At 47.0% G+C, this 17,756-nt stretch overlaps 1 protein-coding gene across 1 annotated transcript in view; it reads right to left on the bottom strand.

Moving 5' to 3' along the window:
* ATRN (attractin) overlaps positions 1-17,427 on the bottom strand; it is a 333,522-nt gene extending 316,095 nt beyond the window's left edge. Inside the window, exon 1 of the mRNA XM_033953188.1 lies at positions 16,887-17,427. Coding sequence (XP_033809079.1) covers positions 16,887-17,113 — 227 coding nt within the window. The 5' untranslated portion in view covers positions 17,114-17,427. The remainder of the gene's footprint in view (positions 1-16,886) is intronic.
* Positions 17,428-17,756: the final 329 nt, after the last annotated feature.

Here is a 17,756-nt window from a genome sequence, read left to right as displayed (position 1 = left end):
AAGCCACAGCTTCAACCAAACGTACAAAGGACTAAAAACGTCGCAAAATGAGGTAAGATACCAACAGCTACGAATAAAAGTGGCACATGAACAAATTAATATCTGAATATTTGAATAAAAAGCCTAAAACAAGCCTAAAAGACATTTGAAGCATTGAGATAAAGCAGCAGATTTCTGCTACTCAATGGCCACAGATCTGGACTTGGAGAATGAGATATACAGCGTCAGCATCTATGAGAGAAATTTGGTTTTTTTCTGTTATATTGAATTTTTTGGACCCCTGTTCATTTACAAAAGTTAGATAGTTCAAAGTTTAATAGATGCTGGCACTGTCATCTGGAAATAGGGACACTGGATCACTTATCGTTTTATTGTCCCTTGGTACTCAACTTTTGGAAAGCTATCTGGGGGAAAATTAATAGGATATTGGTATCTTCTATCCACTGTCATATGGCATTGTTCTATTTGCGAGTCCAATAAATGCAAGCAAGGACAGACTTCTTCTCATTATGTCAGGGGTAGTTATGCAGCTAATCACAAAAAATTGGAAAATCTGGGATAGACTGAACTTCAACTTTTGGTGGGAAACCCTGTGCCAATTTTACAAATATGAGAGAACAACAGGGACATTATAAGAAATCTAGAGAGACTTGGGGTCCATTGTAAAAACTGATTGAACAGATAAACCTCAATTTCTAATTGATCCTCACACACATCCAGGGAGGGGGGGGGAATGTACTTTATAACATTATTTGTTTGGATGTTTAAGTGCTGATTGTTGTACTACTTGATTAAGTATTCTTTGCACTTTTGTATGATTTGATAATTAATAAAGAATTACAAAAAAAAAAAATTGCCACATGAAGGCCCCCTTCACCGCTGGCAGTATCAAGCCGCTGTCCCCAGTAAGGAAAGGCCTAGAGCCAAGAGCGGCATCTTCAGACAGTTTCCTGACATAACATAGGCGGCCGCTCAAACAGAAGTGGCAGCCGTTGAGACACACTGGGTGGTGGGGGGCTGTTCCCCTGCAAGTTCCAGACTCAGCGAAAAGCAATAAAATTAATCTTCTTCAAACACCTAGGCAAAAATGGAGCACGTGCAACCGAAGACTAAGCAGATGAGAAATGGCTTCTAGTAAAAGCTTTGAGAAGTGAACATAAGAACATAAGCAATGCCTCCGTTGGATCAGACCTGAGGTCCATCGTGCCCAGCAGTCTGCTCACGCGGTTGTACGTGGCAGATGAGCTTCAACGTGGGGAAATGCAAGGTCATGCACGTGGGTAAAAAGAACCCGATGTTCACATACAAAATGGGGGGAACATCACTAGGGGTCAGTAACCTGGAGAGAGACCTGGGAGTGATGGTAGACGCAACACTGAAGGCATCGGCGCAATGCGCCACAGCCTCTAGGAAAGCAAACAGAATGCTGGGTATCATTAAGAAGGGTATTACGACCAGGACGAAGGAAGTCATCATGCCGCTGTATCGTGCAATGGTACGGCCGCATCTGGAGTACTGTGTCCAGTACTGGTCGCCGTACCTCAAGAAAGACATGGCGGTACTTGAGGGAGTACAGAGAAGAGCGACTAAACTGATAAAGGGAATGGAAAATCTCCCATATACCGACAGATTGAAGCAGTTGGGACTTTTCTCACTGGAAAAGCGGAGACTTAGAGGAGACATGATAGAAACCTTCAAGATCCTGAAGGGCATAGAAAAAGTAGACAGGGGCAGATTTTTCAAATTAAGGGCGCCACAAGTACAAGGGGGCACTCGGAGAAATTGAAAGGGGACAGGTTTAGAACAAACGCTAGGAAGTTCTTTTTCACTCAGAGGGTGGTGGATGCATGGAACGCGCTTCCAGAGGCTGTTGTAGACAAGAAAACATTAAATGGTTTCAAAGAAGGTTTGGATAGATTCCTAGAAGAAAAAGGGATTGGGGGGTATAGATAGGTATAGACCATTGCTCAGGCAATGGGCCTGATGGGCCGCCGCGGGTGCGGACCGCTGAGCAGGATGGACCTATGGTCTGCCTCAGCGGAGGCAACTTCTTATGTTCTTATGTTAGCAGATATTCTGTTAACTGTGGTTAGCTGAGATCAGTGTTCACCTGAAAGGCCTCCCCTCCAAGCACTCCATCTGGGTTTTTATTCACCATGCTTCTTTTTTTTTTTTTAATGTGAGGAGGGAGATAAGAGTGTATGACTAGTGTATATAGGGGTGGAAATGGCACCACCAGCTATGCCCTTAAATAGGCACCCAGGGAGCCTAATCCCCACACTTAACCAAGATAGCAAAGCTGCAACAGGAGCCAAGCTAGGCTGGACCAAGCAACCGCTTCCATTCCACACTGAGCAAGAGATGAAACCAAGAGCAGGAGAGACCATCTGTCTACCTGCAGAGATAGAGAATACTGAAGTAGGATGAGTACACCATCATATATATGGCAGAGCTCAATTTTCTGCTCGCTCTCTCTCTCTCTCTCTCTCTCCACTTGCTGGTAGGTGAACACGACCTACTCATCTGGATTAATCTGCTGCTGATGACAAGGAACATTCTCATACAATGTCTAACTTCCAGCATGCATACAAGATTATACATATGCCCAAGTATGGGCTATTTTCCCGGTTATACAAAAGCAAATGAAAAACAAGCTCCATGATCATCAGTTCAACTATGGGACAGCTTAGAAAATAGTCAACACACAAAAAACGATACATATTCCAAAATATGAAGTTATGTCTGGGTTATACAAAATAAGTATTATTAGTATGTAAAAGTCCGGATATAAATCAGCCAGGACAGATGCTTTGGCTGAACAGTAAATACTCTTGATCATAAAGGCTTTTTTGATAAGAATTCAGTTCAGTTACAAGGCAGCAAGCACTGATAAGGATTGGATTCATCCAGAAGGCAAACAGAACAACAGTCAATTATATAACTTCTGATGACCAAGTATAAAATCATGTGATACTCTACAAGTACCTCCTTTAACTTTTTTAAGCCTGTCTTATTCTTCTGTTAAACACATTCTCATTATATGGGATATCTCAATTTGTTCAAATGTACAGTATATCTATCGTTTTGCATTTGATTGCAATTTGGTCTGGAAACTATTTTAAAAGTTAGGCAAGTTTAACACTAGCAAATACTCTCTCACAGGTCACATGCCATTTAGTATTTTTTCACTGCCATTATTGCAGATTATTCATACTGTAACTCACTTTGGAAATACACTAAACAACTTTCTCTCCAAGGATTGCCCCTGGTTAGGCTTACATAGATACATAGAAATGTGATGACAGATAAAGGCCAAATGGTCCATCGGCAGTAAGCATTATCTCTTCATCTCTCTTACCCCATGTTTTACTAAGGTGCACTAAGCGTTTTAGCTACGCACGTGCTAAACGCTAACACGTCCATAGACTAACATGCACGCGTTAACGTTTAGCGTTCGCTAAAATACTTAGCGCACCTTAATAAAAGGAGCCCTAAGAGATTCCACATGCCTATCCCAAGCTTTCTTAAATTCAGACATAGTCTCTGCCTCCACCACCTCTTCCGGGAGACTGTTCCACACATCTACTACCATTTCAGTAAAAAAAGTATTTCCTTAGATTACTCCTGAACTTATCACCTTTTAACTTCATCCTATGCCCTCTCATTCCAGAGTTTCCTTTCAAATGAAAGAGACTCGACTCATGCGCATTTACATCACGTAGGTATTTAAATGTCTCCATCATATCTCCACTCTCCCACCTTTCTTCCAAAGTATAGTCAAACCTCAGTTTACGAGTGCACCGGTTTGTGAGTGTTTTGCAAGACGAGCAAAACATTCGCAAAATCGTCACCTCAGAAACTGAGCTTGAATCGATTTACGAGCGCCCCTCCCCTTCCCCTCGTGATCCGGCATCCCCACCTGCGATCCAGCATCCCCCTGCTCATGTCCCCCCCCCCCCCGCACACCCAAAAAGCATCCCTTACCCCGATTTGGCACCGGCACCAGCACCAACGCACAGGACATGCCGGTGCCCGAAGATCCTCCCTCTTGGCTGGGCATCGAAGATCCTTCCTCTTGGCTCGGCTGGGCCTTGAGCATCTGCGCATGCTCAAGGCCTTCTGGTCTCGCTCTCTCTGAGTTTCTCTCTGAGATCTCCGAGAATCTCGGAGAGAGCGAGACCAGAAGGCCTTGAGCATGCGCAGATGCTCAAGGCCCAGCCGAGCCAAGAGGAAGGATCTTCGATGCCCAGCCAAGAGGGAGGATCTTCGGGCACCGGCATGTCCTGTGCGTTGGTGCTGGTGCCAAATCAGGGTAAGGGATGCTGTTTGGGTGCTCGGCGGGGGATGCCGGATTGCGGGGGGGGGAGGGGGGACGGCACCTCGAGCAGGCAGGGAGATGCTGGATCGCAGGGGGGGGATGCCAGATTGCTGGGGGGGTGCGATGCCAGTTCTCAGGGGGAAGGGGGTATGGAACAGCGCCGGTGGCCTCGGGGGGGGAGGGAAACGAATCAAGCGAGTTTCCATTCATTCCTATGGGGAAACTCACTTTGATATACGAGCTCTTTGATTTACGAGCATACTTCTGGAACGAATTATGCTCGTAAATCAAGGTTCCACTGTATATATATTGAGACATTTAAGTCTGTCCCCATACTCCTTATGACAAAGGCCACGCACATCATCTTAGTAGCCTTCCTCTGGACTAACGTCATCTTTTTTATATCTTTTTGAAGATGCGGTCTCCAGAATTATACACAATATTCTAAATGAGGTCTCACCAGATTCTTATACAGGGGCATCAATACCTCCTTTTTCCTACTGGCCATGCCCTCTCCCTATGCACTCTAGCATCTTTCTAGCTGTTGCTGTCACCTTTTCAACCTGTTTGGCCACCTTAAGATCATCACATACAATCACACCCAAGTCCTTCTCTTCTGTCATGCACATAAGTTCTTCACACCCTAAACTGTACCGTTTCCTCGAGTGTTTGCAGCCCAAATACATGACTTTGCATTTCTTAGCGTTAAATTTTAGCTGCCAAATTTCAGACCATTCTTCAAGCTTCGCCAGGTCTTTCTTCATGTTATTCACACCATCCTGGGTGTCTACTCTATTGCAGATTTTGGTATCATCAACAAAGAGGCAAATATGACAGCCCTTCAGCAATACAGTTTATAAAAATGTTAAAAAGAACTTAAAAATAAAAAAAGTATTAAAAAGAACAGGCCCAAGAACAGAACCTTGAGGCACACCACTGGTAAAGCACAGTTACTTACCGTAACAGGTGTTATCCAGGGACAGCAGGCAGATATTCTCTACATGTGAGTGACGTTATCCAAGGAGCCCCGTCGCGGACAGCTTTTCAAGCAAACTTGATTGAAGATCTCAAAGTTTGCTAGTGCTGCCAACGCATGCGTGTGCCTTCCTGCTCCACTAGAGGGCGCATTCACTCCTTGTGGTCTTCAGTTCAGATAGCTAGCAAAGAAGCCAACCCAGGGAGGTGGGAGGGTTGCGAGAATATCTGCCTGCTCTCCCTGGATAACACCTGTTACGGTAAGTAACTGTGCTTTATCCCAGGACTAGCAGGCAGCATATTCTTTACATGTGGGTGACCTCCAAGCTAACCAAAAAAAAAAAAAAAAGAGGGATGGAGGGAGAGTTGGCAATTTAAGGAAACAGATTGCGCAAAACCGACTGGCCAAACTGGCCGTCGCGCCTGGAAAAGGCATCCAAACAGTAGTGAGAGGTGAAGGTATGAACCGAAGACCAAGTGGCGGCCTTGCAGATCTCCTCAATAGGCGTGGACCTGAGGAAAGTGACAGACGCCGCCATCGCTCGGACTTTATGCCCCGTGACCCGACTTTACAGCGAGACAACAGCCTGAGAGTAGCAAAAGGAAATACAAGCAGCCAACCAGTTGGATAAGGTGCGCTTGGAAACAAGACGGCCCAACAGATTAGGATCAAAAGATATGAAAAGTTGAGGAGCCGTCTGATGAGACTGGGTGCGTTGCAGATAAAAGGCCAACACCCTCTTACAGTCAAGAGTGTGAAGCGCCACTTCACCAGGATGAGAATGGGACTTCTGAAAAAACACCGGAAGAACAATGGCCTGGTTGAAGTGGAAATCCGACACCACCTTGGGCAAGAACTTCGGATGGGTACGCAAGGCCACCTTGCCATGGTGAAAAATAGTAAAACGCGGGTCCGTAACCAGAGCCTGCAGCTCACTCACTCTGCGAGCAGATGTGAGAGCAATCAGGAACACTACTTTCCAAGTAAGGAATTTCAGAAGAGCCTTATCAATGGGTTCAAAGGGAGGCTTCATCAGCTGAGAGAGAACCACATTTAAATCCCAAACCACAGGGATTGAGAGGAGGATGGACGTTCAAGAGGCCCCTCATAAAGTGAGAATCCAGCAGGTGGACCGAGAGGGATTTCCCATCAAGCTGCCGGTGAAAGGCAGCAATCGCACTGAGATGGACCTGAACCGAATTTGTCTTGAGGCCTGACCAAGACAAATGAAGCAAATATTCCAGTACCGAGGACAAAGAGGCAGACAGAGGCTCCATGCGGCGAGAGGCACACCACATGGTGAAACGGGTCCACTTCTGAGAATAGCACAGCCTAGTAGAGGCCTTCCGAGAAGCGTCAAGAATATCCCGCACCGACTGAGAGAACTCAAGGGAAGAAGTTAGGTGGAAAGGAACCACGCCGTCAAGTGCAGAGACTGCAGATTGGGATGCAGCAGCGAACCCCGACTCTGAGACAGCAGAGAAGGAAAAACAGGTAGAAGAAGAGGCTCCCTGACACTGATCTGGAGGAGCAGGGAGAACCACAGCTGCCGGGGCCACCGAGGAGCTATCAAGATCATGGTGGCGCGAACCGACTCGAGGTGTACCAGCGTGCTGAGAATCAGAGGGAAGGGAGGAAATGCATAGAGGAACTTTCCCGTCCAATTGAGAAAGAAAGCATTCGCCTTGAGACGATCCGGGGAGTACATCCTCGAACAGAATCGAGGCAACTTGTGATTGAGGGGCGAAGTGAACAGATCTATCTGTGGAGTGCCCCACCGAACAAACACCTGCCGCAGAGACCATTCGTGCAGCTGAAGAAGACGACTCAACTTGTCCGCCAGACAATTCTGCTCGCCCTGAATGTACACTGCCCGAAGAAAGATGTTGTGGCGCAACGCCTACTGCCAAAGATGAAGGGCTTCCCTGCAGAGAGATAAGGAACCTGTACCCCCTTGCTTGTTCACATAATACATCGCCACCTGGTTGTCTGTACGTACCAGGACCACGCGATCCTGCAGCAAATGACGAAAAGCCACCACAGCATTGAAAATGGCCCGAAGCTCCAAAGGTTGATGTGGCAGCGACGGTCCGCACTCGACCAAAGACCCTGAGTCCGAAGGCCGTCAAGGTGCGCCCCCCCAGGCATATGCCGAGGAGTCCACCGTCAGAACCTTCTGATGCGGGGGCACAGGAAAGAGCAAACCTCTGGACAGATTGAAAGAGCTGGCCCACCAACGGAGCGAGCGTTTCAAAGAGGGAGTCACCGCAATATGCTGAGAAGCGGGATTCTGATCCTGCCGCCACTGAGACGCCAGAGTCCACAGAGGAACACGAAGATGTAACCTGGCGAACAGCGTGACATGAACGGTGGAGGCCATGTGCCCTAAGAGGATCATCATCTGCTTGGTCGAGACCGAAGACCTCTGGGACACCAGCTGACTCAACCGCAGGAGGGCGGCCTGTCGAGGCAGAGGCAAAAACGACCGGAGGCGGACCGTGTCCAGCACGGCCCCGATAAACTGGAGGGACTGAGATGGGCACAACTGGGATTTGGGGAAGTTTACCTCGAAAACCAGACTCTGAAGGAAGATAATAGTCCGACGGGTCGCTGAAATAACCCCCTCCCTCGACGGAGCTTTGATAAGCCAAACGTCGAGGTATGGAAAAACCTGAAGGCCCTGCGACAGCAAGGCCGCCGCCGCCACCACCACGAGGCACTTCGTGAATACCCGTGGGGATGAAGCGAGCCCGAATGGGAGGACCCAATATTGCAAATGAAGGTCCCCCACCTGAAAGTGAAGAAACCGTCGAGAAGCCGGGTAGATCGGAATGTGAGTGTAGGCTTCCTTCAGGTCCAGGGAACACAACCAGTCCCCCTCGTCCATCAAGGGATACAAAATGGGAAGCGAAAGCATGCGGAACTTTTCCCGAACTAGGAACTTGTTCAGCTTCCATAGATCCAGGATAGGGCGAAGGTCCACGGTCTTTTTGGGGACCAGGAAGTACCGGGAATAAACTCCGGAGCCCCGTTGACAAGGGTGAACCTCCTCCACTACCCGCAGGCGAAGGAGGGCCTGCGCTTCCTGAAGTAGTAGGGGAAGCTGCGCCCCGTCGGAAAAAGACTTTCCTGGAAGCCTGTCCGGCGGTAAAACCCGGAAGTTTAGGGAGTACCCTCTCTGATGACCGAGAGGACCCAAGAGTCTGCAGTAATCTGCGCCCAAAGCTGATAAAAGGCGCGGAGACAATCCCCGATAAGAAGAGGGGGAATACCCAGGGCGGAGGAGGCCAGCCCTCTCACGCCGGCCCAGTCAAAAAGACGGCGGCTGCTTTAGCCAACCTGTCTTACAGGTTTGGGTCCATATCAACAATGCGGAGCCACACGAGGCGACGCAAGGCCACCGCGAAGGCCGAGACCCTGGAGGAGAGCTCAAACGCATCATAGGAGGCCTGAAACATGTACAGGCGAAGCTGCAAAAGAATATCCACAAGTCTGCGAAACTCCGCACGGCGCTTGACAGGCAAATCGGCCTCGAAAGCTGGAAGGGACTTAATACACCACTTGAGATAGGACTTAAACGTAAAGTTGTAATTCAGGACCCTGTTCGCCATCATGGAGTTCTGATATAGACGTCTCCCAAACTAATCCATGGTCCGACCTTCCCGGCCCGGCAGGACAGCTGCATACACCTTGGACGGGTGAGATTTCTTGAGGGTAGACTCAACCACCAAGGACTGGTGAGAAAGCTGTGCCTTCTCAAATCCCTTACAGGGCACTGTCCGGTACCGAGACTCCATTTTAGATGAAATGGCCGGAATAGCATAGGGAGTCTCCAGATTACGAAAGAAAGTCTGTTGAAATACCGGATTCAAGGGGAGCCGCAAGGACTCCCTCGGAGGATAGGGAAGTTCCATCTCCTCCAAGTACTCCTTGGTATACTTGGAATCGGACTGGAGGTCCAAGTTTAACGCCTTCCCATGTCCTGAATGAATCTAGTAAAGGAAGAGGGCCTGCTCTCAGAATGCCCCTCAAGGGGAGTGGTAGTACGAGACCGCAAGGCAGCCGAAAAGGAGGGGGAGGCCTCCCTGGAATACTGCGCTGGCATATCCGTATCCACAAGCAGGGACACCAAAGAAGCCCCGCTAAAAGAACTGGGGGTGGGGGGAGTCGACGAGAGCCAGCGCTTAGAAAACTCCGGAGGGGAGGACCCCGGGATCCGGTCCGATGATGCCGCCCCGGAGAACCCTGGCCCGAACACAAGCCCCGGGAAAAAGAGGCAGGGCCCCCCCGAGACCGGCTCCTTCCGGATCGGGGTCCCCAACCGGACAGGCGACCGCAGCAGGTTCGGGTTGGACAAGGTAAGGTCCGAGGTCTTAATGGACCTGGTAGTGCGAGGGCCCGGGGACCTACCCCGCCTCGGGGAAGAGTCCCAGGGGCGCTTCGCAAGCCGCCTAGACGAGGGTGTAAGATGCCTTGACCGATGCCTCGACCGAAGACGGCCCAAGGGCGAACCATGCCTCAATGGAAGGGGTGAGGAGTCAGACGAGGACAGACGCCGAGACCGACGCACCTTGTCCCGAGAAACCTCGACGCGACACTCAGGCTGGTCCACAATGCGCGAGATCGAGGCATGAGCGAGCTAGGCCAAAGCAGAGGACAGCTTCAAGGAGATAATCGCCTTCAGAACCTCCTCGAACATCGGCACCGTGACCATATTAGGCCGGGCGGGTGCAGCAGTGCGTTCCACCGAGGGCGACCTCAAAGAAGAGTATTCCCGTATGGTGGAAGCACGCTTAGAGGTTTTGGAGGTCAAGGCCAGCGGGACTACACTCACTGCCTGGATGGCCAGAGACTCCGAGGGAGGCTTCTTTGGCAGCTGAACCGAACTTGAAGAAGGAAGAGGAGACTTACCCGGAGCCGAGGCCTTCGAGGTTGAGGGAGACTTGCCCAGGGCCGAGGTCTTCGAGGCCGATATCAAGACTGAGGCCGAGGTTGAGGCCGAGACCAGAGTCGAAGCAGGAGCAGCCTCCATGGCGAAGAGCTCCGCAATTCGGGCCCTACGGCGTCGGAAGAGTGCCACAACGAGGACAGGAGTCCGTCGGGTGATCTGTACCCAGGCAAAGAATACACCAGCGGTGTGGGTCTGTGATGGAAATAACCCGACCGCACTGGGAGCACTTCTTAAACCCGGTAAGAGGCCAGGACATAGGGATGAACGGCTGCGGCCACGGTGAACCGGGAGCCCCCTGTCACCAAGGATGTTATAATTTTTTTTTTTGTAAGGACAAAAACACGATCAAGTAGCAAAATAACGAACTGCACAGCAACTCTCGTACAAAATAAAGAAGCCACGGTGCTAGAAAAGCACTTAGAAGAACACAGAGAAGAGACAGGACTTTCTGGCTCCGCGGAAAACTGAAGACCACGAGGAGGGGATGCGCCCTCTAGTGGAGCAGGAAGGCACACGCATGCATGGGCAGCACTAGCAAACTTTGAGATCTTCAATCAAGTTTGCTTGAAAAGTTGTCCACGATGGGGCTCCGTGGATGACGTCATCCACATGTAGAGAATATGCTGCCTGCTTGTCCTGGGATAACATTTCTTTCCTCAGAGCGATCTTCATTGATCACTACTACCCTGTCGGCTTCCACTCAACCAGTTATTGACCCAGCTTATAACTTTGGGACCCATCCCAAGAGCACTCAGTTTATTTATTAGACGTCTGTGTGGAACACTATCAAAGGCTTTGCTAAAATCTAAATACACCACATCTAGCGCACTCCCTCAATCCAAGTAATACGTTTTCTTTATTTTTCATCTCTTGCTAATTGTATTTTATGTTCTTTAACCACATGGCCGACATTACAGGAAAGCTAATAGCCCTGCTCCTTCTCTACTTGCTTGGAACGAGAAATTGGGTCTCAAGAGCCTTAGCATTTGAACCAATCCCAATCCACTTCACATGGGATAGAATCACTGGGCCTGAAAAGTTTCTTCGCTCCCCTCAAGTCCTCCATGACTGCCTGGAAACAGGTCCCTTCCCTATCGCCGTGGTTAATGCCGACCACCATTCCTCCAAACCATCACATAAAAGAAAACGATCCCTAAAAAAAACCATACAATGTGCTGAGTCCTCAACCCCCTCGGAACACTACACCATCTCAGGAGCATATCTGAACATCCGTTCGGTCAGGAACAAATCTCAACTAGTCAAAGACTGGCTAGAAGAAACACGCCTAGACATCTTACTTTTAACTGAAACATGGCTAATCTCTGACCAGGATGCCATCATAAGTGATATACTACCAGCAGATTATAAAATTATTCCTCTATCGAGAAACTCAAAAAGAGGAGGCGGTCTAGCAATAATTCTCCGAGATCATTTCGAGTTTCAAACTCTTGACTCTAAATTAACCAACGACCTGGAAATTCTCACTTGCAAAATATCCAAAGAAGAGTGCAAAGATAATAGGATCGTCACAGTACTTTACATGCTCCTTAACAAATGGAACCTAGCAAAAGAAGATCTCTACGAATTCCTCCTTACCAACTCGGTAGCCGGCGCTTACAATCTACTAGCCAGTGATGTTAATTTACACCTCAAGCAGGAAGAGAATTCCAACGTAGCAGATCTACTCTCCTTCCTCACATCTCTAGGCTTTTCCAAACCACCTCCAACAAAAACCCACAGGAAAGGTCACCGCCTAGACTTAATCACTTCTCTCACCAATGCTCCAACTACCCCCAGCATAAGTTTTATAAGTGAAACCTGGGTTTTAAAAAGTTTGGGGATCCAAGATGGCAGACGGATTGTTTCGCTGAGAATTTCGCTGCAGAGTTAGCGTGCATTTTTTGATTTTTCTTGACTATTTATCTTTGGATATGCCGAAGCAGAGGGGCCGTAGCTCTGCTGGAGCCTCGCGGAGTTCTGCCCTGGCCGGCTTCGCTAGCATTGATCAACTCCTGCGCCGAATGCAGAATGTCACAGTGGCATCGGCACACCCGCAGGAGACGCGTTGGGGCAATACGGAAGCATTCTCTATGGGCCTAGATACTACCCTCAGCCCCGATGCCAGAGTGCCTCCTCCTCCTCCTCAGACCGCCAGCTCCCCGCGGTTGGAAGTATCACCAGAAGGCGGTGAGGGACTTCTCCCGGAGGCTATTGGGACCAAGAAAGGGAGCATGGATTTGGATTTCCTGCTTTTACAGGGTAATCCTTTGGAATCTGAGGACTTGTCATCGCCTCGTTCTGTTCGAGAGCAGGAGAGCCACAGTCAGGAAGGTATATCGGTTGGTGAGAGTTTTACCTTTAAAAAACTTCCTATCACTTTAAAGAAACCCCAAGAAGTGACTCTTGAGGCAATTTGGGATCTCGTGGCGGATCTAGCAAAATCAGTTAAGCCTCAATTGTCTCAGTTGGAGAGTAAGATACATTCCCAAGAAAACGAAATTAAGAATTTAAAAGTTGATGTGCAAGATTTAAAAAATTCAACATTGGTTTCTTCCCAGGAGATGAAATCAACTAAACAACTTACTGAAACACTGGTGAGAGATACCATTAATTTAAGGAGAAAATTGGAGTTTCTAGAAAACTCCCGTAATAACAATTTTACTAATCAATTTTCCTAGGGTTATGGCAGTGACTCCTATAGACATGTTGAAACGTTACTTGAAGGAAGTCCTAGAAATTACTGAGGAATTAATACCGCCATTCACCCAAGTGTATTATTTGCCAGTTAAAAGGGAAGAAAAATTGAAGGAAGATGATCAACAAATCTTAAACATTTCAACGGTTTTGGAACTTTCGGATAGGGAAATAGCAACGCCAGCAACTCTTCTTCTCATAGTGGCCTTAGCACCTGATAAGAACTGGTTATTGAGACTTTTCTTTAAAAACAAATAAAAAGATTTTCTTGGGTATAAAATTCAAATGTTTCCTGATCTGTCACGAGACACACAAAAGCGCCAACGTGAATTTCTGTTGTTAAAACCAAGTGTTATAGCTCTAGGGGTGACTTTTTTTCTTTGTCACCCATGTAAATGTGTGATATTGCATCAAATGCAAAAATATGTATTCTTTGAACCTAGTCAACTTACAGCCTTCTTGTCAATGGCCCCCCTGAAAAAAGGAGGAGAGATATGAGTACTCTTTGATTATATGACCTTCTAGATCAGCCTATACAACCCTTAATCTTATAGATTGCTATTTTGTAATTTCTTATTATATTTTTCGCCGATTCTACATCTTGGATTGATGAGGACTTGAGTTAAAGTTAAGCTATATATGGATGCTTATGTTTATGGGTATCTGTGTTATGATAACAGATAATAATCTGTTTTGTTTTGTATCATATTCTAATCCGCATTATATTTTATTTTCTGCCTAACTTTACCTTTCTGTACAAATTTATACTTGTTCTATTAATTGGAAAATGATAAATAAATAAAAAGTGAAACCTGGACTAACACCCCTTGGTCAGACCACCTCCTTTGTAATTTCGAATTACACTGGACCAAGAAACCACCCAAAGGAAAACCAAGATTCAATCACAGAGAGAAAACAATCTGGACAAGAGGACAACTAAACTCGCAAGAATTTTGGTCGCACTATCCCTTAACACCCATCCCTGACTCCGATCCAAACTTCATCCTAGGATAGAAAACTTTCAGCAATCAGGTTCTAAATGGCATTGCACCATTGAAAGTTTGCAAAAAAAGACACCGTGTAACAGCCTGCTGGTACAATGCCGAATTACTGGCACAAAAACGAGAAGTATGTAAACTGGAAAGAGTATGGTGTAAATCAGGAAAAGAACAGGATAGATTCACCTGGCGACTAAAAGTCAAAGAGTACAAACGAATGATTAAAGAAAAGCACTGTAAACATTATTCCCAATCAATTAACTCTCCTTCGCCGAATAGCAAAGAACTCTTCAGAATCGTCAATTTATTATTTGATATTGAACTACATAAACGTTCTCTGACAGACCTCCCACTCTCTGCTTCTATCCTAGCCGACTACTTCGCTTCAAAAATTCGTAATCTGAAAATGTCCCATACAGCTACAAGCATAGACCTATCTATCAATCTACCTGCTCCAGGAAATGAAAGCTCAACTGCAGACATGACCTGGAATCATTTCGAAAACCCAAACTGGAACCAATTCCTCAAGCTCTACTCTAAATATGCTAAATCCAACTGCCTACTGGACAACTATCATGAAAACAGCCCCCCTCCCATTTAAAGCTGAACTTTTAAACTCGGTTACACTTTGCTTGTCCACCGGCTACTTCCCATCAGAACTCGGTCACATTCTCATATCTCCTATTATCAAAAACTCCAAGGAGCCAGTCACCTCGGTTGCCAACTACAGACCCATTGCCAACATACCTCTTTTCCTCAAACTAATGAAAGGCCTAGTTAACCTTGATCTCATGACATACCTAGAGAAGTTCAACATTCTACACAACTCTCAATCAGGATTTCGTACAAATTATAGCACAGAAACAGTCTTAGCCTCACTGACAGACTACCTCCTCCATCTATTCTCCCTGGGAAAAAGTGCACTGGTACTTCAGTTTGACCTGAGCAGTGCCTTTGACCTTGTCAACCATGACATTCTGCTTGGATGCCTCGATTCTATTGGCATCTCTGGACAGGTCCTAACCTGGTTTACAGGCTTTTTACAAAACCGCACTTACCAGGTCCACAGCGAAGGAGCCTTTAACCACAGGGCTCCCCTCCCTCCCCTTCTCTATTCAATGTCTACATGGCACCACTGAGACATATGTTATCTGATTTAAAATTGAAATTGTACATATATGCGGATGACATTACTATCATCATTCCCATAACCTCACTGTCTCAAGAGACAGAACAATTCACCACTCGATTCAAACTAAAACTGAACCCAGAAAAACCCAAGCTTTTCCTAGCAAGTCCCAACCACAAACTAACGAATACCTCCTTGAAATTAAACGGGTTAACTTACCCAATCAACCCTACCATCAAAATCCTTGGAGCCATCCTAGACCGATGCCTGTCATTTAAAGACCATACTAACGCTCAAGTAAAAAAATGCTTTGGCACCCTCTGGAAACTTCGTACCATCAAACACTATTTTGACTTCCTCTCCTTTCGTTTGCTGGTTCAGTCCCTAATCTTAAGTACCTTAGATTATTGCAATATCATATACTTGGGTTCCTTCAAGAAAATCACCAAACGACTGAGAATCATTCAGAATACAGCCTCATCTACGGTCACAAAAAATCCGATCATGTAAGCCCGTACTACAGAAAACTACACTGGCTGCCGATGGAGGCAAGGGTCATCTTCAAATTTGCCTGCCTCTGCTTCAGAACCATAACCGGTCTATCCCCAATCTACCTATCGCATCATTTTGAACTTCCAGGCACCACTTGCACACGTAATGCCTATCTGTTCGCCTTCCCCTTCCCGAAAGGCTGTATCTACAAGAGATTCCTTGACAGAACACTGTCATTTCAAGCAGGCAAATGGAATAAATATCTAACCACCCTCATTTCCAACTCACCCCCTCCTACCAATCTTTTAGGAAATCAATTAAAACCTCTGACTCCTTCCTGCCTTATAACTTCTCTGAAACACTTCCGGATAGATCTAGCTCAGGGGTGTCCAATGTCGGTCCTCGAGGGCCGCAATCCAGTCGGGTTTTCAGGATTTCCCCAATAAATATGCATGAGATCTCTATATATGCTAATAGATCTCATGCATATTCATTGGGGAAATCCTAAAAACCCGACTGGATTGCGGCCCTCAAGGACCGACATTGGACAACCCTGATCTAGCTACTCCCGGCTTACCAATGTAATTAGAAATTTTGCTCTGTAACATCGCTGTCTGTGTACAGTCTCTTCCTCTGTAAACTGCTCTGAACTGCTCGTGTTATTGCGGTATACAAAAATAAAGTTGTTATTATTATTATTACATTCATGTTTTGTTTCTGCAATTCACTACTTTCACTTATCTTTTTTCCTTTATTCCTTCAACATCTTTTATATTATATGGTTTGTATATTAATTGAGTTAATTACAAACACTTCATAGTACTTGTTTTTCCTTTATAATGCTTATTCTTTTAGACTCCATAATGTTGGTGTGTCTATACACTCACTAATTTAGTATATCGTTATTAATGATGCTGTGTAGTATACAAAGTTATAAAACGTATTAGTCCGGGAAGTAGATACTTGATGTGAAATCTTACTGCATCTCACACCACTGAGCATCCTCTATAATAAAACATCAGTATCTAATCACCTACTAAAATAATAAAAAATAAAAAATACCAAACGGAAGCACTTTCATGAAAGTCAAAGTTAATCCTAAGGCCGCAGGACCCCCACATGAGAGAAAGAACAATCAATTCAGCATGAAAACAGCTCCAGGAACTGACACTTCCTTACACGAAACGTAGAGGAAGATTCTTAGCATTACAAACCGGCTCGGTTTGCTTAAAACTCGGATGGGGGGGGGATTGGTTTTGTTTTTTTTTAAAGCAGCGTACAGACCTCCTTTTCAAACCAGGCAGGCCCTTAACCTCCCCGGTACTTACTTGAAACGGCTTCCGCAGTGCTGGCACTGGTCTCCCACCCAGCCGGGCTCGCACAGACACTGACCGCTGGAGGTGTTGCACGCTCCGTTTACACACTGCTTCTCGCACTCCTTCAGGCCAGCCGTTGCCTCCGACAGCCTCAGGAGATGTAACAGAAAAAGGAAGAGAAGCAGGAAGGTTAGCGCCGGGCACCGGGGCGGCCTCCACTCGCCTCCAGTCACAGACATCCTCCCCTGTCTTCTCAACCGCCTCGGTTGTTTCCCTTCCACCGGATGACGGCCGTTAGACGGAAACTACAACTCTCAAGCCGTGGGATTGGGCGATGCGAGAAGTCAGGCTCCTCCCCGCAACCTGCCTTCTTTACGCCCCTTCCCCGCCTCTTTCTGCTTTTCTCTTCCGGCTACTGGGCTTACAATAGTAACCCAGAAAGCTAGTGACGAGCGCCCGGCCATCGACGACATCCGAGCCCAGTGACGTCACCGGCAGAACGAACTATGGGTAGGCGAGTAAGCAGGAGGGGAGGCACGGGGCGGGACCAAGAACCGAAAGCGTAGAGTGGACGAGGTTTTCGGGTATTGAGAAGAGAGGAAGAGGCGATGAGTGAAAATAAGAGGAGTGGGTGGAGCTTAATGGCAATAATGAAGGGCGGAGCGAGGTGGCAAGAAACGCTCCTGGTTGGTAGACTAGGGCGGGCAATGTTGAAGTGGTGGGCGGCCTTCTTAAATAAATGCGAGGGTGGGCGGATCTGAACACTAAGATTAGGAGAGAGGGTGTAGCCTTTAGGCTATTAAATAATAGGTAGAAGAAAAGTTGACAGGAAAGTATAAGTGCATTTATTGGATTCAAAGATTGGGGGGGGGGGGGAGAGTA

The sequence above is a fragment of the Geotrypetes seraphini genome, chromosome 1 (assembly GCF_902459505.1).
Source record: "Geotrypetes seraphini chromosome 1, aGeoSer1.1, whole genome shotgun sequence".
NCBI classification, from domain to species: Eukaryota; Metazoa; Chordata; class Amphibia; order Gymnophiona; family Dermophiidae; genus Geotrypetes; species Geotrypetes seraphini.
The sequence above is the reverse complement of the archived record's forward strand: the minus strand, read 5'-3'. Positions and strand labels throughout refer to the sequence as shown.